Here is a 27,470-nt window from a genome sequence, read left to right as displayed (position 1 = left end):
GAGGACCATCGGATAGATTTGGTGCTAGGGTATAGCCCACCAAATAGACCTCCCTACAGGGTTAGTGTAGCGCAACAGAAAGAGATTATGGGCCAGGTTGAGGAGCTATTAGAGAAGGGGCTGATTCAGCCTAGTTCTTCACCCTTTTGCTCCCGAGTGCTCCTAGTGCAGAAGAAGGATAGCTCATGGCGCATGTGTATTGATTACCGTGCGTTGAATAAGAATACCATCAAGAATAGGTTTCCCATTCCTTAAATTGATGATATTCTCGATCATTTAGAGGGTGCTGCAATTTTCAGCAGGATAGACCTTAAGAGTGGGTACCATAAGATCCGTATAAGGCCAGAGGATGTGCACAAGACTGCGTTTAGAACGACATTTGGTCTTTATGAGTTTCTAGTGATGCCGTTTGGGCTAACAAATGCTCCTGCCACGTTCAACAGAATGATGGACCGCATTTTTCGCTCGCATCAACAGTTTGTTGGGACGTTCTTCGATGACATGATAGTGTATTCGAAGAATGAAGAGGAGCATAGGCGTCACTTGACCATTGTGTTCGAAGAGCTGCGCAATCACAGGCTACTTGTCAATCCTAAGAAAAGTGAATTCTTCTTGGAAGAGATCCACTTTCTTGGCCACATAGTCTCAAAGGATGGTGTCAGAATGGATCCCGCAAAGGTCGAAGCTATTAAGACATGGCTAGACTTGAAAATTGTGCACGATGTCAGAAGCTTCTTGGGATTGTGTTCCTACTATAGAAGGTTTATCAGAAATTTTGCAGAGATAGCATCGCCTCTTCACGCTTTACAAAATAAAGAAGTCACTTTCATATGGGCCCAAAAAGAGATTTCAACTTTTAGCCTCTTAAGGGAAAAGTTGACTTCAGATCCCGTAATTGTTTTGCCAGATCTCAGGAAGTCATTTGTGGTCCAGTGTGACGCGTGTGGGAGTAGCATCGGAGCAGTGCTAATGCAAGATGGACGGGTAGTAGCTTATGAAAGCTGAATTTTGCAAGGGCCAGAGAGGACTATGTAAGTTTATGAGAAAGAGCTCTTGGCCATGATTCATGCGCTTTCTAGCTGGAAGCACTACCTCTTAGGTGCTGATTTTGTTGTCCAAACAGATCATCAGACCTTGCGATACTTCTTGACACAGTTGAAGTTATCCGAAAAGCATATGCGATGGGCAAACATTCTTTCCATGTTCCACTTCCAGATTATGCATGTGGAAGGCAAGAAGAATGATGTGGCTGATGCATTATCAAGAAAGCCACAAATTTCAGCTGTGTCAATTCCTTATCACCATGAGTTAGATGACATGAAGGAACAGTATGCTACTGATGAAGAGTTTTCAAGGATCTTTGAACAGTTGCAAGAGGGGCAACATCATGAGCACTACCTCCACAGAGATGGTATCACCATGAGTTAGATGACATGAAGGAACAGTATGCTACTGATGAAGAGTTTTCAAGGATCTTTGAACAGTTGCAAGAGGGGAACATCATGAGCACTACCTCCGCAGAGATGGTTTTATGATGATGCATGGCAGACTTTGTGTCACAAGGCCACTGCGACATAAGGTCATGGAAGAGAGTCATGTCCCACCGTATGCAGGGCATCGTGGTATTGATGCGACAGTTGAAGCGGTAGAGACATTCTTTTATTGGTCTACCTTGAGGAGAGATGTGGATGCCTTTGTGCGAGCATGCGTGATTTGCCAAAAGGTCAAATTTGACAGGCAAAAGGCACCAGGGTTGTTACAACCATTGCCGATTCCGGATAAGCCATGGGAAAGCATTGCTATTGACTTTATCTTTGATCTTCCAAGAACGCCAACAGGGAATGATGGTATTTGGACCATTATCTGTAGGTTCAGCAAGCAGGCCCATTTTATCCCCGTCAGGAAGAAGATAAGATCTGATCAGATGGCACGCTTGTTTATATACAATGTGTTTAAGTACCATGGTATGCCACAATCGATTATCTTTGATCGTGATCCTCGCATGACCAGTTTGTTCTGGAGAGGATTGTTTGAGAACATGGGCACTACGCTCAAGTTCTCGTCTTCGTTTCATCCACAAACTGATGGGCAGTCAGAAGAGGCTAATTCTACTATATTAGATCTGCTGAAATGCTATGTGTCAGATAATAAAGGCAAGTGGGAACAGTATTTGCCTATGCTTGAATATGCGTACAATAATATGGTGCATTCGTCTATTGGCAAAGCATCTTTTGAGATTGTTGAAGGCGGCAAAAAGGTTTCTCCCATTTTGCATACAAAGGACAAGATCTTTGAGGCAGATCGATATGTTGTGAACATGGATGAAATGTACAAGAAAATTAAAGTTGCCTTGGAGAAGACTCAGGCAAAACAGAAAAAAGCTGATGATCGTCACTGTTGTGAATTGCTGTTATCACCTGGTGATTGGGTATTGTTAAGGTTCGAAAAGGCAAGGTTAAAGAAGACGAAGGGCAAGGAACGGTTGTTTCCTAAGCTCAGCATGCGTTACTATGGGCCTTTTCAAGTACTTGACAAGATTAGCGATGTGGCTTACAGGCTGAAATTGCTTGATGCGTGGAAGATTCATAATGCGTTTCACTTGAGTCTTCTAAGACCCTCGTGGGTGATGTGCCAGAAGATATGCCAGATGAGGATCAGCCAGAAGTTGAGGAACTTGATGAGATCCTGGTACCTGAGCAAGTTTTGGCACATAAGGACAGAAAAGTGAAAGGACAGGTTGCAAGACGCTATTTGGTGAAGTTCAAGAACTATCCGTCTATGGATGCAAAGTGGATGGAAGAGCATGAACTGTCAGAGTCACCAAATGTATTGCAGCTTTACCTTGAAGCCTTTGGGTTACAACCTACTTATGCCTCAACCCAACGTGTGCAAAGGAGGGGTAATGATAGAGCTAGTACATCAAATGTACATATGAATTCACTGTAATAGATGGAAATGACAAAAGTATGAAGGTCTCATTAAGTCATTTGTATCTATGTGTTACGACCTTTCTTGCGGATACATGCGATGATACAAGAGTGTTAATAGCACAAGATCATTAGTGGTGTGTATTTATGGTATGCAATCGAGGACGTTTGCGATTTCAAGAGGGGGGTATGTCACGAGGACGTGGCAACTGTTAACTATGTCACGAGGACGTGGCAACTGCTAACCTTAGTTGTTGATTTCTTTCCAATGATTTTTGTTTTATTTTTGAGACCCTCTTTTTTAAGTAGCAAACGGTTGGACATTGTATGGCCAATGTGAACGGTAGTTTCACCCGCAGACGGAAAGTGGTCGGCACTGGAATTCGTATAGTAAGAGGATGTCTAGGCTCAGAGCAAGATTGTGTAGGTCCCCCCGTCGCACTTAGGAAGTGAACTCAATAAAGGCACAAAGTCAAGGTGGGACTACCAACCGAAAGTATCCAACAGTTGGGCCACATTGCACTTTTAGATGCGGTCCCAATGAGGATAGATGGTCATATGACCAGTGGGAGCCCAACGGAATCATTTCCTAAAATTTAGGGAACTGCTATTTTGGGCCGTGAAATGTGTTCGCGTCATTACCCCCGGTATGACTAGGGGAACATTTTACAACTCTGCCGCGAAGTCAACTGGGCAACCGGTCGGGAGATTTTTAAGCGGCAAACCCAAAACGGGAAAATGCTTGTCAATGCGCCAAGTGGCAGATTTTCATGAACTTGCCTCTCACAGAAAAGTTGGCGCTGAATTTTAAGCTGAGAAGAGCCTCATTTTGGTTTTTGTCACAGGTTAAGAGCTATGGAGTGCTTTCTTTCCCTCCCATGTACAGTGTGGTGCTAGGAGTGATGCCCTGCAAGCTACACACTGCTCTCTCTCTTCCCTACGTGCAGTTATGTGATGCCCCACAAGAGGGCTCTTCATTTGACTGATGTACAGCTATGTGGTTTCATGCTTTTGTGCTGAGGCAAGAGCCTCCTTGAGCAGGAACAGGGGTAGCTAGCTGCTACTCCAAAGCAGGCACCAGTGAGGGTCATAACCTCACCATACAGGTGCAAATTCAGCGCTGTGTATGCGCAAAAATTGACTGTTTTTCAGCCATACAGACGCCAGAATCGTGCTCCACTGGCAGAGGACAGCTAGGGGACTGTTTGGGGCTGAAAACAGAGCAAAAACCAGTAAATACAGCGTGCTGAATTTACTGTTTTTGGGCAGGAATCAGAGTGTATACGCCAGTGGAAGTGAGTTCTAGCAGGGGAATTGGTTTCGCGTAAGTTTTGGGGCTTTTATGCTTCCGAAATTTGGCCAAATCAGGTAGTATTTAGCGGGATACAAGTAAAGGATTCCGAGGACTTTACTTTGTAATTTACCCGCAAAGAATAAAGAAATACCGAAAGGGGCGCCAATTTTGGGGCCTACAGGTTGTCGGCGTCTGCCCGGGGCATTCTAGCTTCCGAGCCGTGTGTGAATTCAAGTGTTAATTCCGATTGCAGGTTTCCTTTGCATGTTCTCCTGTGTGTGTCTAAAGTAAAGAATTTCGGGTGAAAGCCAAAGCCTACCGCCCCACGGGCCGGTTTCACGTGCAATCTAGTGCATGGGTACATAGAGTGAGTATCTACTGAAGAAAGTTTTTGGCCTTTGTCTGTTTTGCAAGCATAATCGAGAGCGATTACAATTCTTTCAAGATGGGGGTATGTTACAAGTTTGTGATGTGGCATGCCCAACTTAAGGGACTCGCCGAGAGGACAAGGGGTTAGAGTTTTTAAACTCTAATCGAGAAAAAATAGAGAAGGTATGGCCGAGGGGCCTAGGGGTTAGGGTTTCAAAATCGTAATGCGTGCCAACTTGAAGAGCATCGGCCGAGGGGCCTAAACTCTAAAATGGACAAAGCATAAAAACTGGCCCAGATTTTTACAAAATGCATTGACATGCTAACGTGGCAAGTTGGCTCGTAAATCATGGAAACTAATGACGCTGCAGGAGTATGCTCTACACATTTTGAAAAAGAAATGAGAGGAGAATCTACACAGCTTCTCTCTCTTCTCTGTGGCACACTTATATTTGATTGAAACTACAAAACGAGAGAACTCTCATGCTGCATGAGAACTGGTACTCTCTGTGTGTGTGTGTGTGTGTGTGTGTGTGTGTGTGTCTCTGTGTGTGTTTTTCACAAGGCTCTGTGTCTTCCCTCAATTGGGAGGCATGAGCTCTCTCTCTCTCTCTCTCTCTCTCTCAATAGTTTTGCAGTGCCTTGAGTGGGGCACCAGGCTAAAAGCAAGTCAGCAAGCTTGTCGAGCTTGGCGGCGAGGGGAGGAAGGGCAAAGGTAGGAAGCGGATGCGGATTGGGTGCGTGCTCAAGATAGGCGACGAGGGGCGCGTTTGGTTTAATAGGACGATTGGAATCTTCTTGCTTATTCAATTTTTGTAAACATCGAGCGAGTATGCGGCAGGAGATAGGTGTTGGGCTCCAGATTTTGGTTTAGTCTTTGGGGTTAGTGCATCTGGAGACAGAACTCCGCGATTCTATCACAAATTGTTGACGTGTCAAGCCACTAAAGACCTAAGCCAACTTGCAGATCTCGGTCGAGGGGCCTAAACCCTAAGAAGCAGACGAAGAAGAAGAAGTTCCTACCAAGTTATGGGGACCCGTCCGATGGGCCAAGTGACACAAGATAATAAAATAAAGCAGGACCCACACACACACACACAAAGACTTGCGCAGAAACTGACGACGTGGCAGCTATACGGACAACCCGGATTTTGTGACGACTGCTGACGTGGCAGCCTGTACGAATTTCCGCATTTCACGTTGACAACATGTACTGATTTCCGTGCTTTGCGCCGGCTGATTTTCAGTGCTAGCTGTTGGGCCAGTTGCCTTTGAGTTTGAAGCTTTTCACTGTAATTGCTTTTAATGGCCAAGGGCCTCGTAATATGAGGCTAGGGCTCATTCTCTGGCACTCTTCTGGGAGAAGGAGTAGAGCGTGGAGTACCGGCTTGTACTGTGTTGATGCAATATAAAGAAATACCGAAAGGGGCGCCAAGGTTTGGAGCCAACACTCTCTTGGGTGGAATTCCGCCACTCTGTGAAGCGTGTGCTCTCTCTCTTTCAGCTTAGTTGTTATTGAAGTGCTAAAAGTCTGTTGAGTCTGTTCTTTATATTGGCACGTGATGCCCGTCTTGTGACAGTGGTATCAGAGCATCAGGCGTGTGCTTTTCTGGAAGCATACCGGTCCTACAAAAGAGTAGACATAGCAGACTAGAGGCTACTGGAATTTGATTTGGAGTATCTTTATCTTCGGGTCTCGATACCGGACTTATTAGCCACTCCCACCCTTACTTCATCGCGCATCGGGCGCCCTCCCGTCTTCACGGCTCTGTCTTACATGGCATAAGCCATAAAGAACCCAAGACATGGCGTTCATGGATTCAACAGAATATTTGCAGTTTCTCGATGAGCTTCACGACATTCTTCCTCGGCATCCACAGCAGAATCTTTCGAAGCTGCAAAGTTTTCAACAATTTTTGAACTACATGTTACCCCCTCTGATGCCCCAGGTGGTACCTCCCCCTCCAACACTAGAAAGTATGAGACCTTCCAATCGGCAACCTTCTCAACCGTCTGTTCCGATCGGGGGAGTCTTCAGGAATATGGTGTAGCCATTTGACAATGGTTGGAGCCCATATGGATACCCTTATTATCTATACCCGGGATATGCGCCTAACCAGCCCAAAGATTTCAAGGATGGCGGCATGACAGTCAAATTTTTCACTTTTTCCAGGGTGAAAGATCGGAAGAAAGCATTGCAGTTCCTACGACAACTCGACAACATCTATGCTTTGGAGAACTATACAGAACAATCCAAGATTTCTCGAGCAACGGGATTTCTTAAAGATAATGCTATGCAATGGTGGAGTTCAATCGCGATACAACCGCATGCTCTAAGGACCTGCAAGCTTTCAAGACAGTTTTTGCACGCAGTTCCATGACCTCTATGTTTGAAGTCCGGATTTTGTCAGAGTGGGGCAACTTGAAAATGCTTGCAAGCGAAACCATGGACGACTATAACCAAAGGTTTCTCGACGTGTACCTTCCGGTGTCCTTCTTTAGGATCATTCCCTTGGAGGCCCAATGCGAGCGATACACACATTGGACTACCATCACCATTGTAGGATATTGTCTCTCCAAGCAAGTCTCCACCATGCAAGAGCTTATGGACCATGCCGCGGTCGGCTACAAACTAATGAAGGGAAAGCTAGAGTTTACCACAGAAGAACCTCCAGCCACTAACCACAACTCTCGGCAACAACAAACAAATTCTCGAGTCTCTCGTGAAAATCAAATGCAAAGACCTTGTTTGACGCCTCAACAAAGAGACGCCTTACTACAAGAAGGCCGATGCTTTGGATGCTTTCAAACAGGGCATAACCATTCTAGTTGTCCCCATCGCACTGATAGACTAGCGGAACCGACGCCCGCACCAACGGTTGACAGAACCCCAGCACCACCTCCAGCTAAGAGAGCTAGACGCGCTATTGGACTAGTCCTTGATATCTATGGCATACGCCTTGAGAGTACAAATGAATTGTGCCAAGCATATGGCAAAGTCAATGGCTTCAAAGCCCTTATTTTCTTTGACCCCGGAGCAACAGTGAACTTCATCCATCCAGAGTTCTTGAAGCAGATGCACTTTGATTATGATGCAGAGGGTGGAGAAATTGAACCTGAGCTAGCCACGGGGCAAACTCAGAAAGTGGTACCGCTCATCGGTGCTCTTCTAGTGACTATTCAAGATTATCTTGGAAAAGCTGATTTCCATATTATGAAGTTGGGCAATTGCGGGGTTCTCTTGGGCATGTCTTGGCATGACAAGAATGATGCAACTCTCCAGGTTCGGAACCGAACCACCATCGTGATGCAGAAGGACAAGCCAGTCATCCTCAAAGTTCGGTTGTCCCAACAAGACCTTGAATGAACTCTCTAGTTGTTTTTATAGCTAGATACTTTTGAACACTGTTTGAGAAAGTATTTTTTGAAAATTTATTTGAAATTTGTTTGAAATGGACGGTATCTGTTTTGAACTTGTCTTGGTGCCGATTTGAAATGTTTGACTCTGGTTTTAAAACTGGTTTCAATGATTGGTGATTTTCCTCTCGGGTTGAGTAGTGAGAAATGTTGTTTTGGTATTGTTTGAACCTCGGAACGACGCAGACAGGACGTGTGGGGAGCGTTTCGTTGTATGCTAGAAAACCTCCGAACGACGCAGACGGGATGTTTGGGGAGCGTTTGGTTATATGCTTGAAAAATATTGTTGTTGTTATTCTCGGCCCAGACCTGGATGGTTATAGTTTAGGAGTATTAAGAAGTCTGAGCAGTGGTTACTCTCAGCACCTCCAAACGATGCAGACTGCGGTCTGGGGGGCGTGTGGTTGTAAAAGGCCTCTATATCTCCCGGCCTGGACCTTTTTAGGTTATGCGGGAGGAGTGATAAGGGAGTCGTTGATCCCGGCCCGGACCTTGTTAGGCTATGCGGGAGGAGTGTTCATCCGCGACTTTATGTTTCTATGTCTTGTAACATGCATATGTGAGCATTTATGTTGCATTGTGATGTGCCAACCAATGAATATTCCTAATTGGATGAGATTGCCTGGGTATGTAATTTTAGTGCATCAAGACACCCGTGGAAGATCAGTGCGGTCTGGGTGTGATGGCTAATTTTACTACGCTGGAATATCAAGAGTTCCGATCTGGACGAAAGGAGAAGCCAATTCCTTGATCAAAAGAGCCGAAAGGAGAAGCAAAGTCCTTAACAAAAAAGCAAACTGATTGTCCCTCGGATTTTCTTTTTTTGAGCTAACTCGAGTTGTTTTGCAGCTATGCTGTAATCGCGGACGATTACTTTCTTTCAAGAAGGGGGGATGCCATAAACTGCTGACAAGCCACTGAAGACCTAAGCCAACTTGCAGATCCCGGCTGAAGGGCCTAAACCCTAAGAAGCAGACGAGGAAGAAGAAGAAGTTCCTACCAACTTATGGGACCCCGTCCGATGGGGCCCAAGTGACACGAGAATAAAATAAAGCATGACCCACACACACACACACAAAGACTTGTGCAGCAGCCTATACGGATTTTCACTTTTCACATTGACAACCTGTAGGGATTTCCACGTTTCACATTGACAATCTGTACGGATTTCCGTGATTTGCGCTGGCTGATTTTCAGCGCTAGTTTTTGGGCTAGTTGCTTTTGAGTTTGAAGCTTACTGTTTTGAATGGCCAAGGGCCTTTAAATATGAGGCTAGGGCTCATTCTCTGGCACTCTTCTGGGAGAAGGTGCAGAGTGTGGAGTACCAGCTTGTCCTGTGTTGATGCAAGATAAAGAAATACCGAAAGGTGCGCCAAGGTTTGGGGCCAATACTCTCTGGGGTGGAATTCCGCCACTCCGTGTCGCGTGTGCTCTCTCTCTTTTAGTTCAGTTGTTATTGAAGTGCTAAGAGTCTGTTCAGTTCGTTCTTTTCTATTGGCACGTGGTGCCCGTCTTGTGACAGATTAGATGTGGACTCTCTCTCTCTCTCTCTCTCTCTCTCTGTGTCTATTGAAGTTCAGTTAAGTTATTTGTAGTTTCTGTTCGTGTGTTGCTATTGATTTCTCGCTTGGAGTGTCCAAGCCTGTAACAGAAAACCTAGAGGAGAGCTAATTCCTTTGTAACCAACTAGCACACACTCGAGTCCCATGGCACACTAGATCCATATAAGATCATACCATAGCTAAACTTGACGGGCTAAGAAGTCAAAGACCGTGGAGTTCTTCACTTGAGCATCACGTTTGCCAAAGCAGCCATCGTCATCCCCTAGGACCCTTGGAAATAGGGGACCGTTACTTGGTCCTATCCTACTCTCATGCTTGTGTGATTGGAATAACACCCACCACATTCTTACAAACCATTATGAAAAGAGGGTTCTGACTAACAATGACCTACACCCCATGGCGTCAAAAGCGTTGGAGAGAAGGGAGGTCACTAATCATAAACCCTTGATGCTCTGAATGACGCACCAAGACTCCTCCCTCCCTCCTTTGACATGCCTACTGCAAAAGTCCCTTGTTCTTTGCCTTGACTCGTGGATTGTCCCACTTAGCTCTAGATACTCATGTCAAAGGTGCAGCGGAAAAGGGGGAATCGGGTGATCTCGTCTGCACAACCGCGAGCAAACCTCCTCTTGGGACCGGGCAGCCAATGGACATCAATTCTAACGCAACATCTCTCTTCGAAAACGTCCTATTGTGTATCACACACCGTATGGCCATGAGTAGCTGATTTGCAATAAAATCTGCAGGAGAAGGGAGGAAACCAGAGAGAGTGAAGCGCTAGAGAGAGGATGGGATTGTTGGCCAACAAGGCGCTCTGCTAATCATTGATATGCAAAATACAATGGGGGATATATAGGCAAATCAGAACCCAGATAAAAACCCCACGACCTAGAAATATATGCCAAGGCCCTAATAAATGTGTAAAGTCTCTTATAAGTGACATTTAATAGGGAAAATGCAGAACAAGAGAGATGTTGACCTCGGGAAACCCTAGGAATAGGGGTCTTGCCTCATGCCAGCCTACCTGGTGGTCAATATCGTGAAATGCACCACCGAGAAAGTACATCTACTTCAGGTACGACCAGGCAAAGCCTCAAAACAGCCCTCACTCCCTAATCTTCTCCTGGGATATACTTCACCACCACCGGCTGAACACCCCCTCTCAGCTCTTGGACATGGAACCAATCCAAGGGAGCCGGAATGAGTGGATAATGTCGCCTGTGGTAGAGGTTTGGTGAAGATAATTAGCAAGAATGTTGGACGTCGGAACATACTTAAGTCGAACAGAGCCATCATTGGTGTTCTCACAAACATAATGGTATTGCATCTCTATATACTTGGTCCAGGCATGAAAAGGAGAGTTCCTCGCAATGGCTATACAACTCTGGTTGTGAGTGTAGATCGTGGTCGTCTCCTGTGGCAAGCCAATCTCCAAAAGTATCCTCTGTAACCACACCAACTCACATGTAGCATTGCGAACAGCCCTATACTCCGCCTCCGTGGATGATAAGGCAACTATAAGTTGTTTCTTACTGCTTAATGAAATTTCTCCTGAGCCAAAAGAAAAGGTGTAACCTGTAGTCAACCGTTGTCCATCTGGATCTCCATCCCAATCTAAATCACTCCATCCTCGAAGGATGATCTTGGAGTCCTTACCTCCAGCCGCATCAAAAATGCCTTACGACTTTGACTTCCTTAAATACTACAAAGTCGGAAGAGCGTGATTCATATGTGACTTGGCGGGTCTATGCATGAAAGAGCTGAGAAGTCCCACCAAGAAATTGACATCAAACCTAGCGCCGAGTAAACGAAATGTGAGAATCGACTAGCTTCCGATAACTTGTAGCAGATCTGCTACATCTGAGGGGTCATACTGTGACAACTTCTGGTTGGGGTCCATAGGAGATGAGATAGGTTTACATTGAGTCATACCAAATGCTGCCAACAACTCTCGGACATAGCGCTGTTGAGAGAGAAAGATGTCCCCCCTTTGTCTGCCATATCTCTAATCCAAGAAAGTAATGAAGCAAGCCGAGATCTGTCATCTCAATCTCCTTAGCCAAGGTCTCCATGGTAGGACGGATATGCTCAAGATGGCTATGTGTAATCACAAGATCGTCCACATAGAGGATAATAATAGTCACCAATCCTTCCTCATTGTAATATACAAATGTAGGTTTGTAGAAGAACGATGAAAGAAGTGCCGGAGGAAGAACGAGTCTATATTCTGGTACCACGCTCTAGAGGCTCGTTTCAGGCCATAGCGAGCCACAACTTGGAGACCATGTCACTGAAATCTGGATCCAAGAACCATGGAGGTTGCTCCACATACTCCTGTTGTTTCAAGTCGCCATTGAGAAACGTTGAGATGATAGGCATTTGATCAATAGGCCACCCGAAAAAAGACAGCAATGGCAAAAATTGTCCATATGGTCGCCATCCTGGCAGACAATGCAAAGGTCTCGTCGTAGTCCAAACCACGTCTTTGAGAGAAGCCCTTGGCAACGAGTTGTGCCTTGTGCTTATCCAAAGAACCATCAGATTTGTACTTGGTCTTGTAGATCCATTTGACACCAATCTCCTTCTGCTTGGCAAGCCATGGAACCAACTCCCGAGTGTTGTTCTTCTTGATGGAGTTAAGCTCTTTGTGCATGGCGAACTTCCACTTTGGTTGTGAAAGTGCCTCCTCAACTATCAGAGGGTGTCTGTCCATCATTGTAGACATCGAAGCATAGTTAACGTGTATTAAAGTTCCATTTGTCTTAGCAATCCGAAGTCGTTGAGAACGTTGCGTCGTTTAGGCATCACGCCAATCTGGTGGAAAATTTGAAGTAGCTTATCTCGCGAAGTCTCCAATAGCCACTTTGGTAACTTGTTGGACTTGCCTGAAAATAGTACCACAGTGCCACCGTATGTTGGACAAAAGATCCTTTGAAGGTGTCATGTGTCGTGAGTCCGTGAAGCACCATTATCAAGGATTAAATCACGACCATCTTAAACCGCAAAAGAAGTCTGAACCTCCAATGTCCCAGAGGGTAGAATCTTTAAATTAAGAAAGGCTGGTGATTGTACCGCCCTCATAGAAGTTGAAGCATCTCCAACTCACTTTGGATACTTCTGCCAATGATGGCCCTTTTTTCCACAATGATTGCAATGCTGATTTTTCTTCAAAGCATCCTTTTCATTATCGCTCTTCTTTGGATTGTTGTTGCTTTTCTTCTTACCCTTAGGCTTCTTGTTGTTGTTGTTGGAAGAACCGGCCAAGGCTTTGGAGCATGACTACTTTCCCACATTGAACCACTCCTCTTGGTCCAACACCATTGGAACAATCTCGTCCCAAGAAATAGCATTCAGCCTACCATTTGTAATAAAAGAAGAATAGAAATTGGAATACCTAGGAGGTAATTGGGCAAAAAGTTGGATGGCCATGTCCTTTGAACTGATCATCTTTTCCATATGAAGTATGATGTATCTATGGTTGGAGTTCCTACCTCCTATTGATGTGATCCCTCATGGATGACTACTTGGAATCAAAGGTCCTCAAGTGCACCTCCAAAGCAATCCACTTCATTGGAGAAACCTGATCATATAAAGATGAAAGCCGATCCCAAGTCTGCTTGGCGTCCTTTATCAATCTAATGGGACTAATGATCGATGGTGCACTAAAGAGGATGAACTGATCAGCTTTTCCATATGAAGTATCTTTGGTTGGAGTTCCTACCTCTTGTTGATGTGATCCCTCATGGATGACTGCTTGACATCCAAGGTCCTCAAGTGCACCTCCAAAGCAATCCACTTCATTGGAGAAACTCGATCATATAAAGATGAAAGCCAATCCCAAGTCTGCTTTGCATCCTTTATCGATCTAATGTGACTAATGACCGATGGTGTACTATCGAGGATGATAAACGATCAGATTCAAGCATTGACATGCTCTCTTAACTTCGCTCGTGCAGGATCCTTTGGCTTTTGAAAGTTACTTGTGACAAAACCTCCAAGCTCATAAGAGTTGAAGACCGCTGTCGTGGTCACTTTCCAAATGGCATAGTTGTCGCTATTCAATTGCTGATCTGAGGGAAAGGTAGGAAGGGTAGGTATCTTGATCGGTTGATTACCTACGTTGGAGTAGAACCGGGACCAATCTCCCCACTCCATGACAAAGGCTCCATCATGAACTTCCTCTCGTTGTACGTCTTCATCATGGAACAAGTTTAACATTAGAATCATCACCCCTCTCCATTGTAAGGGAGAACTTGGGCATGTGACAAGGCTAGGTTTAGAATGGATGAAGAGAAACCTTCAAATCAGCCCACTACAGCTTAAATCAGCCCCACATGAGTGAAAAATAGCAAACCGTCTCTTTTCGTCACGGAATTTGAGCACCAAAAACTTGCAAAGATCACCAATCGGATTCGAGAGCATGTCATGGCTCTAATACCATGTCAAAGGTGTAGCGGAAAAGGGTGAATCAGGTGATGATATTGTTTTTCAACCACGAGCAAACCTCCTCTCGAGACCGGGCAGCCAATGGATCTCGCATCTATCGTGACAGATCTCCTCGAAAACGTCTTGCCCACCGCATGGGCACGGGTAGTTAATCTGCAACAAAAATTGTAGCGAGGGGGGGGGGGGGCGAAGAGAGAGAAGCGCTAGAGAGAGAAGATGGGATCAGTGGTCAAAAACGCTAGAGGGGAGAAACGTTGGAGCAAGAGAAAACGCTATAGAGAGAGAGAGTGCACTGAGACCCAAACGCAGACTACTCTGCTAATCATTGATATGCAACATACAATGGGGGGGTGTCTACATATGTAGGTAGGTAGATAGGTCATAAATATGCCCTATCGAGATAAAAAACCCGTGACCCAGAAATATATGCGAGGGCCCTAATAAATGTGTAAAGTCACTTATACGTGACATACTGCCCACATTTAATAGGGAAAATACAGAACACTGGAGACTCTGACCTTGGAAAACCCTAAGAACAGGGGTCGTGCCTCATGCTAGCCTACCGGGTGGGCAACACTGTGGAATGCACGGCCGAGAAAGTACGTTTACCGTAGGTATGGCCGGGCAAAGCCACAAAACAACCCTCACTCATGCCTCATGCTAGCCTACCGGGTGGGCAACCCGTGGAATGCACAGATGAGCCTTAGGTATGGCCGGGCAAAGCCACAAAACAACCCTCACTCCCTAATCTGCTCCGAGAGATACTGGAGCCACCACCGGACAGGAATTGGAAGCTCCTAACAACTCCGCCTCTGAGCTTTTTCCTAAATGTCCTCGACGATGAGGATCTTGCATGGATTTTGGAGAAAGGTCATTTCACGGGGTGTTGGTGTCTTTATAGCGTCCCTTCAGTGCTTGTATAGAGGCATGTGTCAATTGACCATCCTTCCCCGAAGTTAGCGGAAGCACGTACAAAGCTGCCTACTTAGTGCTAGCTCTCTCATTACTGTATTCAAATTATTGTTGTGATTTTGGGTTCCATGTCCCACTGTCACTTACTCTCTTTGGTTCATTGTCTCCCTCTCTCCACACTTCTACTAAGCACTATCAAAGGTCAAGCAAGGAGGCTTGATCAATCAATTTCCTCTTCTTCTTGCCATGATGTGGCAGATTCCAGGATATTTCTTAGCGGCCTGGATCTTTTCACGTGTGGCTGCTTTTTTCATAGCCAGTTGGAGGTTCTCTTCCCTCTTCATCAGCATTTTGAACTTATGAAGGTATATATATAGCATTTTGCATTTGATGTGACTTTGCATGAGAAGCAGACTCATTGTGCAGCTTAGACCCTGTTGGTTGCTGTTTTTTGGTGGATCTGCGGCAGCTCTGGTCGCATATCCCTTTTCCATTTTCTCAAAGCCTTGGCTGCTTTGTGCAGGCGACCCTTGTTGCAAGTCTGCTGACTGTTTTCCTGTCTTGGTGTGGAGGTCTTGAGTGCATAGTTTGTTTTCAAAAGTTTGGAACAGGCTGATGATTTTGAGACAGAGTGACTCAAAACAATATTCTTTTCATCTTTTATAACTTCGTGTCAGATCTGTAGCTTCAGTTAGAAAACACGTAAAGCTTTCACATTTTCACTGGTTCTAATGTGAAGAGTTTTCCAGGAGATAATCTCGTAAGTCACACATTTGTTTTGTTTACAGCAATATGAGTGCGTGGGTGCTAGTTGCTTAATCATGCATGTACATTCTTTGTAGGTGAGGCGCATGGAGGTTGGGGCACTTGTAACCATAAGAGGAGTTGGACGAATTAATTTAGTCAAGCTCACCCAGGTAATGGTGTAAGCATACCTTTACTTCCGATTTTCTTACTTGCTGGTTTTTAGTAATGCTTAGAAGCATGTTGAGGTTATGGCAGTTGGAGCCCTTTTTGAGAGGCAGCCTGGTGCCATTTCATGATGCAGCCTCTCTGGACACAGAAGACGTAGATAATGCGGTGAAAGGCCTGAAAATGATCTTAGCTGATGTACAAAGACTCCAAATCAAGCTTAGGGTAATTTCACACAACTCCTCCTAACTTGCAGATTGGTAGATAAAGTTTATTTACTGTTCTAGAAACAAATTCACAAGCTTAATGTGGTCTACTTGGCAAATTTGAGATTGAAAACCCCCCCACCCCCCCCCCCCCCCCCCCAAAAAAAAAAAAAAGCCTTCACCTTAGTGAGGACCATTAGAGGGCAGCGGAAGATGCAGTTGGGTGGCACAAAACAGCAGCAACCTCATTCAACAAGAGACCTGATTCAACATGACACAGAAACCGCCTCTCTCACGGGAACCCCATACAAGTGCGCACAGGCTTCCCCTCTTGGTGGGCAGCCCTTGGCAATGGTGATCTCAAATTGTCCTCCTTAAGGCCAAAAAGAACTGTCACGTGCACATCTAACCCTATGTGCATGTGGACAAGTTGTACCTGCTTCTAGGGTTTAGGTAGCCTAGGAAGTATTCTGGCACCTTTGTGAGCCTGTATGGAGGACGTGCATGTCTAGACACTTGAAGTAGCCGCATACCCTCTGATTGCACAACCCGCGATCACTAGCATCAGTACCCAGTACCTAGCATAAGCATTTTCATCGCTGGAACTGATTTTCCCAAACTGTGCGTGAACCACCTCGCAGCAGGCATTTTATTAATAAGCGACTTTTCATTTACCCTTGTTGGAATGTAGGTAGGGCAAATGGATAAAGGACCTATAAAAGAAATCCTTTGGACGCTAGTTGAAGACAGAAGGCTCAAAGGAGCAAGAACCCCAGCAGTACCTGCATGACCAGCTTCTTCTAGCATTTTCTCAGTAGGACCACCAGCGTTTTTGGACGTCAGCGTTCTCAGCCAGCACCGTTTTTGTTCACCATCAGCGTATTGCCGCAGTACCTTATCAAATCAGCCTCGTCTCCTCGCGGTCAGCTTCCTCATCGCGACAGAATCAGTGTTTTCAGTTTTCAGCCAGCATTTTTCAGTTTTCAGCCTTCATCGACATCATCAGCGTCAGATCAGCCCATTAGCTTCGCTGCATGACTCTGATCTCATCAGCATCCCTAGCATTTTCATATTTCAGCAGTTTCGGCCCTTAGCCTCGACCTCGTCGTCGTCGTCGTTATCATCGTCGTCAAGTACCACAACATTTAGAACCATTGTACCAGACTTGTGCAATCTAAAGCAAATATCTCTCTAGCAATAGAGAGGGGGGCATATGGTGCCGTCTCTTCTCTCTCTCTGTCTAGCACTCTCAGTACTATTCACTCACAACTTTCCACTCTCTCTTTGTGTTGGTCATTACACATTCTCTCTCTAAGTAAGGAAAGCTCTCCTTTCCTCTAAGTAAAAGGAACCTTGAGTACTCACTAATCACTCATCCTGAGCTTACACCATCATTCTCTTCCACTGCACATTACATTGGTATCGGAGCTCTTTGGCAGTGTTTGGTATCATCACTCAAGGAAAAGAAACACAAAGAACCAAAGATTTCTTTTTGCTTGTTGTGATCGCACGTAACCTCAGACCACTTGGACGTGTTGATCTCTAATCTGTGTTTTTGAAGAGTGGCAGGTAACCTAGAAAAGAAGGGCTTGTCCAGTCTCCCCTTGTTCCTCTTTTCCACTCAGTGAGAGCGGACCTTGCACTTAGCGGCAGGCCAATCGACGTGAGGTGGGAAAAAGCAACCTTGGTGTGAGCACAAGGCTGTCAAGGGGTGCACTCGCAGGAAGAGTTGAGCTTGGGCAAGAGAAAAGCCTTTTTAAACGCAAATTGCAAAGCCAAGAACCTCAAGTACCTCAAGAACTCAAGAACCTCAAGAACCCAAGAACTCCAAGTATCCAAGAACTCAGTGCATGGTCATCACCCGAAGAGGAATGGATACTTTGCGTGAAGGTGATGAGAGTGGAACTGGAGAAACAGAAGTCCCTACACCAGGAGGATTGTTTCCTGATCGTCCCCCATCCCCATCTACGCCACAGATTGCAACAAACCCTATGGAGACTTTGGTCAAATCGATGATGGAGATGATGCTACAACAAGAGGCTCAATGTGCCGCCATGGATAGAGATCGTGAAGAACGAAGGGCAGCCATGGAGCTCGAGCTTGAGCAAGCACGTGAAGCTCAATGCATAGCTGCCGAAGAAAGAAGGGTAGCTATGGAGCTCGAGCGTGAGCAAGCACGCAAGGCTCAACGCATAGTGGCCAAAGAAAAGCGAGCGGCAATAGAGTTAGAATGAGAGGCGCAGAGGGACCAACGCATGCAGGAGTTGGTCCTACAGGTACTCTCCATGAAGAGCGAGCCACTCAACAAGGCCGACGAGTCATCACGTAGCACAAGTAGAGGCGACGACTCCCTCAATCCAGTCACTGAGAAGTTGACGTTCAGTAAGTGTGATGGTAAGATGGATGCTTCCGCGATTCATTCTTGGTTGCATCAATTTAATGCTTACTTGCTACTAACAAAAAAACAAGCAACAATAAAGTTTTGACTGCTGCCATGTATCTAGCGGGTGATGCCATTAATTGGTATCAAGCTTGGCAGGAGTCACAGTTGGCTTAGCACCTTGAGAATGCCGCGGATGACGTACCCCTCTCTCTCAGTTGGGGCGACTTCCAAGACAAGCCCAAAGCTCGTTTCATGCCACGGCAATACCTAGATGTGTTAAAAGAAGATTGGTGTGGTCTTAAGCAAGATGGCACTTGTGTTATGTCTTTTTCTAATTGTATTTTGCAGATATACGTTCAATTGCGCAAGTTGGATGACGAACGCAAAGAGGCTTTCCTTTTCGGGTTAGACGACTATATCAAGTTCAATGTACAAGTCTTCAACTCTACGGACTACAATGACAACGTTAGAATCACGCTAGCGCAAGAAATGAAGCACAACAAAGGTAAGCCGAAGGAGAACAAGTCAAGTATCCATCAAGACCAACCGAATGGTAAGAATGGTAAGACCAATGGTAAGCATAACGGTAATTCTTCTTCTCAATCTTCGTCTACACCTAGAGTATAGAACTCTCACAATGATAATAAAGAAAAGGCTAAAACTCAGGACACCCCTAAGTTGCCGCCAGATCAAAAATTTGCTCAAGGAATTTTAGGAGGTAGGTTAACTCTTGAAGAACGAGCCGAATATGCAAGAGATGGAAGATGCTTTGAATGTCACACTAAAGGTCACATTAAGCGAGACCCACAAATGAACCCACAGAATCCACATCATCTGTTAATGCACTCAGTGAGAACACTAATGTGTCCCAAGTTTCTCATGATCATGCAGATGAGTCTCTCAAGCAGTGTTATGGTCATGTGAATAGTCAACGCATCGTGATCTTGTTTGATTTGGGTAGTATGCATGATGTGGTTAGTGAGACTCTCGTAAAGAGCGCACGTTTAGAAGCTCTGCCAATAGATCCCATTGTGATCTCTGGTTTTGCTCTTGGCATGTACTCTTCTTTCATGCATGAATGTCTTGATGTGACAATGTTAGTTCAAAATGTCGATTTTCGTCGTAAGTTTGTGGTTTTTCCTCTCAAAGGATGTGATTTGATTTTTGACATCGAGTGGTTTAAAGGTTATAATCCACAAACTGATTGGAAAGAAAACACTCTCTCTCTCTCTCACAATTGAAGGAGTGCCTCTCGTGTTTCTTCGCTGTGACAAGAACATTCCATCTTTGCCTTCAATCTCTCACTCTCATGTTTTGAAAGAGGATAGAACAAGTAGTCTTTTAGTCTCTCTCAGTACACAGTCCCACAATTTAGAAAAGAATCAATCATTGTATGAAAAGGAATCTCTTTTTGTCATTCCTTCTCCGAAGCACGACACACATTTTTTGCATGATAAAATTGTGTTTGTTCATAAGGATCATCAAGCCTTCAAGTTGCTCTAGTCTGTACCGAGTACACCTTGGGTGACCATCAAGCTAGATGGTTCTAGTCTTGTGAGCAATCTGGTGGTTTGGATGATTGTGTTTCTAGTAAAGCTAACCTCATTGCAGATACGATAAGTCATGCAGGACTGATCTTGGCTCTCGAGTAGAGGTCCAAAGAACCCATTCAGGAAGTATTTTTTGTTCGCATGATTAGTCAGTATGCATTGTCCGAGTCACTCATTCGTGACGATCTCTTGTATTGCTTGCATCTTGTTGATATGGGCCGTCCTCCGAAGCTATGTTCTTTTCCATCTGAAGTACCTACTATCGCAATGCTTGCATCTTGTTAATATGGGCCGTCTTGGAAGAAGTACGGGCTACATCCAAGTTGATCAACTATACTAGCAAAGAAACATGCTTTGTAGGAGTAAATGATCCCAAATCTACTTGGCACTTGTCATTGCCTTTTTCTGTTCCAAGATCTGCAGGATACAATTTAAGATGATAAAGGACCACACTCGAGCATTGACACGCTCCCCAGGTGTGCCTTCTTCCACTGAAGAAGACCTTCCAACCTTTTCCGTCACAAAGAACTCGAGCTCATACAATTTAAGATGATAAAGGACCACACTCGAGCATTGACATGCTCCCCACGCTCCCCAGGTGCGCCTTTTTCCACTGAAGAAGACCTTCCAACCTTTTCCGTCACAAAGAACTCGAGCTCATACAAATCAAACTCCGCCAACATCGTCATCCTCCAAGTACTGTAGTTGGTACCATCCTATTGAGGACCAGCTGGAAAAGTCAGTAGGATTGGTATCTTCATCATCTTGCTCCCTTCTCAGTTGTATATTGCTCCTACATGGCACTTATAGAAGATCCAAACCATCACCGATGAACAACCAGCCAATGGGACCTAAATGATCGCTCCAAATCTGAAACGTACTGCAGCCTGTAGACAACCTTTCTGTACTTGCAAAACTCGCCTCAGATCCGCGAAAACTCGCACCAGATGCAGATCCGAATGTGGTTTTGTGTTTTTCTAGAGAGCTGCAGCTTTTGTCTAGGCTTGATTTTGACTCACATCAATTCCGAGTCGAATGTGCTTTCAGATTTGCATTACCAATGCTCTGGAAGGTGTGGTACAAATTTCAGAGTCAAATGTCGGTACTCATGGATTGCGATCCATGGGGCACTTCACTTTATTCTGATTTTGAAACTCCTTGCTCCAGCTGCTCTTTCAAGCTTAGCAGAGGTGTTCTCTTGGAACGGTATTGCCAGAATTTCTCTGAAATCCCCAATTTGGGATTGGTCTCTGGTTTTAGTATCCCTTGACCCAAAAATTTGATTCTCTCTTTAATGCACCTTCTCCTTCAGCAACTTGCTTCTCCGGAGCCTGATATGGCTCCTGGGGATGTTGTACGAGGATCCTTAGGTGTTACAGGTTTACAGACGCAAAGGATCCTATTCCACAAGATCCACCTCTAGAACCTTCTCCTTCAGCAGCCATACCACTTGCTTCTCTGGAGCCTGATGTGGCTCCTGGGGATGTTGTACCTACATGTAGTACAGATACAAATGAGATTCCTCCTCCTCCTCTCCTCTTGCTTCTTCTTCTTGTGCTTATGGCATAGCATGAGGAGAATTTTCCATCTTGGATTAGCTTGGATTAGCTAAAAATGTATCCGTTAGGAGATCCAACAGATTGAGAACCAAGAAATAGTCTTGATATTTGCTTGTATTTTCTATGGATTTTAAAATCAGACCACTGGTGGTTGGCATATATTTTATATATATCTGGATGACTGTGCCATAGAGATTTTTATTTGAGAGAGAGAGAGAGAGAGGAAGAAGAAGAAGAAGAGAGTTTTAACGTCGTAGGAAACTATCCCAAGAGACCTTAAAGATCTAGCTGACGAGGAGTTGAACTGAAGACCTGTTATGTGTGTGTGTGTGTGTGTGTGTGTGTGAGAGAGAGAGAGAGAAAGAAAGAAAGAAAGAAAGAAAGATTTTTAACGTCTATGTCAGGCCGAAATCGGCCTATGAGACAAATCGAATGTACATGGTGTGTATGTCATCCGTCTATCGGAAAGACAAATGAAACAAAACTGATACAAAACTGAATTGAATGTAGGTAGTGGAGTATCTGAGGAGGGATGGAGCTCTATCTCTAGGGGTATATGCATGTCTATATGCTCAAGGTAGTACAATCATGAGAATGCATCAAGCTATCTAGCTCCATCCTGTACTAATGGGGGGATGTAAGATGTGGTACATGGGCGGGTCTGGTGCCAAGGCTACCCGGATGAAATAGGAAACTGTCCCAAGAGACCTTAAAGATCTAGCCGACGAGGAGTTGAACTGAAGACCTGTTATGTGTGTGTGTGTGTGTGTGTGTGTGAGAGAGAGAGAGAGAGAGAGAGAGAGAGAGAGAGAGAATGAATGAAAAAGAAATTGAAAATGTAATATTAACGTATTCAAAAGGCCAAAATGACCTATGAGACCAAAAGGTCACATGTGGTGAATCTAATACCAGGTCTGGGTACAAAAAGTACAAAGAACTGAAAAGAAAATAGTGGGTAGGGTGGGTGAAAGCTGATACAAAGGGAATACAAAGGGTGAGCTGATACAATGGATCTCTCTGATAGTCGAGGCATCATATACATATACATCAGTATCCAAAAGGCTATAGAGATTCAATGTCCTCCAAGGTAGGCACTCTGTCGGGACGGCTCCTATATCACACCAGTATTGTATGGATTCTTTGTCGCAATCTGTGTCGATGTCGAGAGGGCCCCCTCATCAGTGGGCGATGGGACCACCCCAACACTATCGCCCGATCAAGCAGTATGCCTCTGGTGCCTCTGGTGTTGTTATGCTGTGGGGGCTGCTCGAACTCCTCTATCTGGACTGAAAGAAATCTGTAATCTTCCGTTGTCGCTGGATCTCTCTCATTGTCTCCTTCTTCAAGAGGTCCTCTCTGTGTTTGCGAATCTCCAGTAAGTATAATCCAAGGCATCTCTGATCCTAGTATCTCATGACTCTAGAAAGTGGCACAAAACCCTCTCTGAATAGACAGTGAAAGCGGCCTCGTATCTCATAGTATACTGGGCAGTGACATATGTAATGTAGCTCTGTCTCTGGCTCTATCTGGCACGCCTGACAAATCCTGGACTTAGCGGGTACTCCTCTAAATCTACCTGTCTCGATCTCTAGCTGATGTGAGGATGTGAGGACCTGACCAATAGCACATCGTATCCCGTGGGATAGATGAGTATCCATGTATCCTAGTCTGATCACAAAACCATCCTCCGTGAGTTGGAGAAGATGCTCTCTATAGAAAGTCATCTTCGTACCTAGCTCATGTGTAGGTCGTATCCATGTCCTCTTCGTATGCAACTAAATCAAGTCCTGTCTGATGAGCCTGGTAATCTCTGCTCTAGCGAGGGAGATGGAGGGTGCATCCAGAGAGTACTGAAATGGGGGTAGCCGATCCATACTAAAGCCATGTAAGTGAAACCAAGATGCCATCTCTGCATACCAACATGATCTATCTCTGTCGCGAAGACTCTAGTGCTAATCAAGCATATCTGTCTCAAGGGAGAGCCCAAGTGCTATGCATAAATGAAATTGATCGAGTGAGTGCCTCCACTACCAATGGAGGAGCAACGAGCTCCACCCTAACAATGTCATGTGGTACTGAGTACTGAGGCCTTGGCCGAGAAATCATAGACACCAAGGGCTTCTCCATACATCTCCATCCATCAGTAGTACCAGCTTTGCTATGATGATCAACTGAGAGAGAGAGAGAGAGAGAGAGAGAGAGAGAGAGAGAGCGAAGAAATATAATGATATATTAACATCTTCAAAAGGCCAAAATGACCTATGAGACCAATCCGTTACAAACTGTTGAATCTGACACTATGTCTAGGTACAAAATAGGAGATACTAAAATGAATCTAGAAGTGCTAATAGTTGGAATTGTGTGGGGTATGTGTGATCACTGATACAGTGGGTGCCCAATACACGAGGGTGATGAATCCATCCTCATCTATACTCTGGATGTCGAGATAGTATGGCTCGAATCCTCTGTTGTAGTCTCCGTCAATGCTGCGAAACTCCTCTCCTCAATCGTGGGCGTCTCAATCTCCTTAGCTCCAATGGTCGGTCAATGAGAGTACCGCGGGTGTGAGTATGAGCTGAGCTTTGTAGTGGTGGCTGCTCCTCTATCTGTCCAGTGTCTAGTGTGAAGAAAGTAGTAATCCGTCTCTAGGATTGTCTCTCTCCAGATCTCCGCAATAAACTATCTCTATGTCTGTGTAACTCAAGTAGATACAGTCCAAGACATCTCTAGTCCCCATAGCTCATGACTCTGAAAGAGGGTCTGAAGCCTTCTTTGAATAGACAGTGGAAGCGATCCTGTATCTTGTATCTTGTATCTTGTATCTTGTAATACATTGTTCACTGACATATATAATGCATCTCCATCTCTGGCTCTGTATGGCATAGGCGGCATATCCTGTTAGTTGTTGGTATCCCTCTGAATCTACCTGTCTCAATCTCAAGCTGGTGTGAAGATGTCCATACCTTACCAATGGCACACCGTAACCCATGAGATAGATGTGTATCCATATAGCTGGGTCAAATCACAAACCCATCCCTTGTGAGTTGGAGAAGATGCTCTCTATAAAAAGACATCCTCGGTCCCAACTCCTTTGTCGGCTCTATCCATGTCCTCCTAGTGTCCAACTAGGTTAGGTCCTGGCGAATGAGTCTAGTAATCTCCACCCATGTAAGAGACAGCGATGGTGCATCATGGGAGTGTGGAGGGGAGGCAAGCTGTCCATGCTGAAGCCATACCAACACAATGTGTCCCCCCACAAAGCTAATTGTCTAGAGGACTCAAGGGCCAATCTGGCATATCTGTCTCTGGTAGTATCCCATAAGCTGTGCATAAAGGAGACTGATCTAGTAAACGCCTCTATCTCCATAGGGGGGCCTAGGGTCCCCAAACCTGAAACCTATAGAGCATAGTTGAAGCTATCAAGGTATCAAAGAACCAGAGCTTCGTTCGGGTTCATGGAACTGAACCTGCGAACACATCCTCTCCAATCGTTTGCCGCATACGCTCTAGTCAGTCTAGTCTGTGCTGCTCTCTTCAAAGAAAACCTTGGCCCAGTGAAGACCACCCCAAGATAAGTGTATGCATCTGTGTTATCCATAGTCTCCTAACCATAATTGAATGTAGGTGCTGATCTCTTAATCCACTGCAGTGTGGTGTTAAACACCACTATCCTCCGCAAAGCTATTTAATGCATCCAAATGTCACTGCATACCCCCTGGTGAGTGAGAGATCAACACAATATCATCAGCATATAACAACAATGGAATCCATGTCCCTGCCAGCTGGGCACCTTTGTCACCCTCTCTGTCAATATAATCAGAAACCTCATCTATATACATACCAAAGAGAGTAGGGGACAATGGGGAGAGAAGACGAAGAAGAAGAAGAGAATTTTAACGTCGTAGGAAATTATCCCAAGAGACCTTAAATATCTACCCGACGAGAGAGAGAGAGAGAGAGAGAGAGAGAGAGAGAGAGAGAGAGAGAGAGAGAGAGAGAGAGAGAGAGACTTATAGTTATCGGTGATGATTGTGCAAGACTTCAAAAGATGAGTTGCTTCAAACACCTCTTGAGAATGCGTTGCAATGGGCAGAGAAAGGGACAGTTCATGAAAGTGCACGAGACTTTATTCCTTCTAAAGCAGAAAGTTTTTCCTTTGCTCCATTACAACCAGTAACAAGTACGTGGTTTTTTTTTTTTTTCTAAAGACTTGCCCATTGCAAAGGAAGAGATGCTGTCAAAGTTGAAAGCAGAAGCTGTCAAGGCATAATTTTGCTTTTTTTTGTGATATTATTGATTAGGTGCTGGTGCAACGGAGCTGCATACGCTTTTACAGGAGCGTATTTGGTCGATGGAAGCTACTAACACAATGCAGCGCTTAGAGAAGGTTACCAAACATGCCGAACAAAACAGATCATCCCTTGCAGCTAAAGTTGCATTGCAATCTTTGCAATTCTAGGCTTTTAGCTGCTATTCAAGGTAAAAGGTCCACAAGCCAGAAGTTTGAATACAAGGTCTGGCCATACCTTGTGTAGAAGGAGGTACAGCAACCAGTAGAAAGAAATGCGCGTACACTTCAATAGAGCAGGCATTGCATTTATCCTTCATGGAATACATGGATAATCAAGGCTTGAAGCACCTTTGTCTATCAGAAAGTGACGTCATGCTCGCAACCATTTTTCTTTTCCACCACCAAGATAATGCACCATTCCCGGAGTAATATGGTGTCTGCATTTTCATTAGCATCAAAGCTGTAAATTATCCATACAGTTCATTATTGTATATTTAAGGGATAGAATTCTGTGCTTTTGCTGATGTACAAAAAGAAGTTGACTAACAGAAAAGTTCTGATGCCCCTTGAACTTTCTGTCAGCAGCAAGAGGAAGGCAACCTTTCTTTGCTTTTCTTGTGCTATCATTTTCATTGGGGTCAAGGAGCGTAAAAATGACCAGAATGTTGCACTTGAGTGGAATATAATAATTACGATTCATGTTTCTGGGATGTGGGTAAGAAATGGTTCGAAGGTTTGGGATGTGTGTGAACAATGTGAAGCTTCAAAAGGCCATATCTGATTCTTGTGAAATACAAGGGATTTGATTGTTTCATAGAGCAGAAATCGTAGAAATTTCATTATGAACCACTGCAAATATTTAAATGTAAATCACACCGAAGTAAATTCGTTGCAAACCATGGATACATACCCCATCAGTTGTTCACCTAATAAATCTCAAAGTAGTCTGCAGAAGTCTTGAAATGAGTCTGATCATTGCTTCTCTCGTCTCCAGACCATCTTCAACTGTTGCAATATAGAAGCAGTACCTTATATCTTTACCCCATGTGTTTTTGCACATCATCTATGCCAATTCTATCAAAAGTTTACTTTTTGGCATGCTAAAATATGCCTTTGATGAGAATGGAGAAATTTGTGCGCCTTATTTTGGTTAGTTGATGGGTCCCTTCATTAAAAGCCTTAATATGACATCCTTTTCTTGTTCTATGATTCCCATGTTAAGCTTTACCCTGTTATTGTACATATCCGGACCGCTTGACTCAAGAAATCAGTTAATGCTCAACAATTTGCAAGAGAGTATGATGCAATTAGGATATGATCATGGCTTGTGACCTACTTTCAGCTTCAATTTTCCTTCACACTTATTATGCAAAGTTTTGGAGATGTCGTGCAAATCTTATGAAAGCTTGCCTCAATGTTAGATGTGCCGGAGAAAATTGCTTGTGGGAAAATTGTTGCAATCCGTTTCGAGTTGCATCTGATTGTGATATTGGTGGACTATGATCTGATGTCATAGCCTCTGCATACAATATGACTTATTTGTTGACCAAAGAGTGTTATAGATATAATCATGGTCACCATGAAATGTGTTTCGGCAGGGGTGAAACCTTGAACCTCGAAACTCTTGAAATGTTTGTTGAGA

At 44.6% G+C, this 27,470-nt stretch overlaps 1 protein-coding gene across 1 annotated transcript in view; it reads left to right on the top strand.

Annotated features, from left to right (window-relative positions):
- The window catches only part of LOC147465787 (ATP-dependent protease La (LON) domain protein), a 40,849-nt gene extending 14,318 nt beyond the window's left edge, over positions 1-26,531 (top strand). Inside the window, exons 5-8 of the mRNA XM_086521848.1 lie at positions 15,770-15,844; positions 15,930-16,064; positions 25,576-25,717; positions 25,839-26,531. Coding sequence (XP_086377974.1) covers positions 15,770-15,844; positions 15,930-16,064; positions 25,576-25,717; positions 25,839-25,996 — 510 coding nt within the window. The 3' untranslated portion in view covers positions 25,997-26,531. The remainder of the gene's footprint in view (positions 1-15,769; positions 15,845-15,929; positions 16,065-25,575; positions 25,718-25,838) is intronic.
- Positions 26,532-27,470: the final 939 nt, after the last annotated feature.

Source organism: Adiantum capillus-veneris, chromosome 1 (genome assembly GCF_014529385.1).
Source record: "Adiantum capillus-veneris isolate H3 chromosome 1, ASM1452938v2, whole genome shotgun sequence".
Lineage (NCBI taxonomy): Eukaryota > Viridiplantae > Streptophyta > Polypodiopsida > Polypodiales > Pteridaceae > Adiantum > Adiantum capillus-veneris.
The sequence above is the reverse complement of the archived record's forward strand: the minus strand, read 5'-3'. Positions and strand labels throughout refer to the sequence as shown.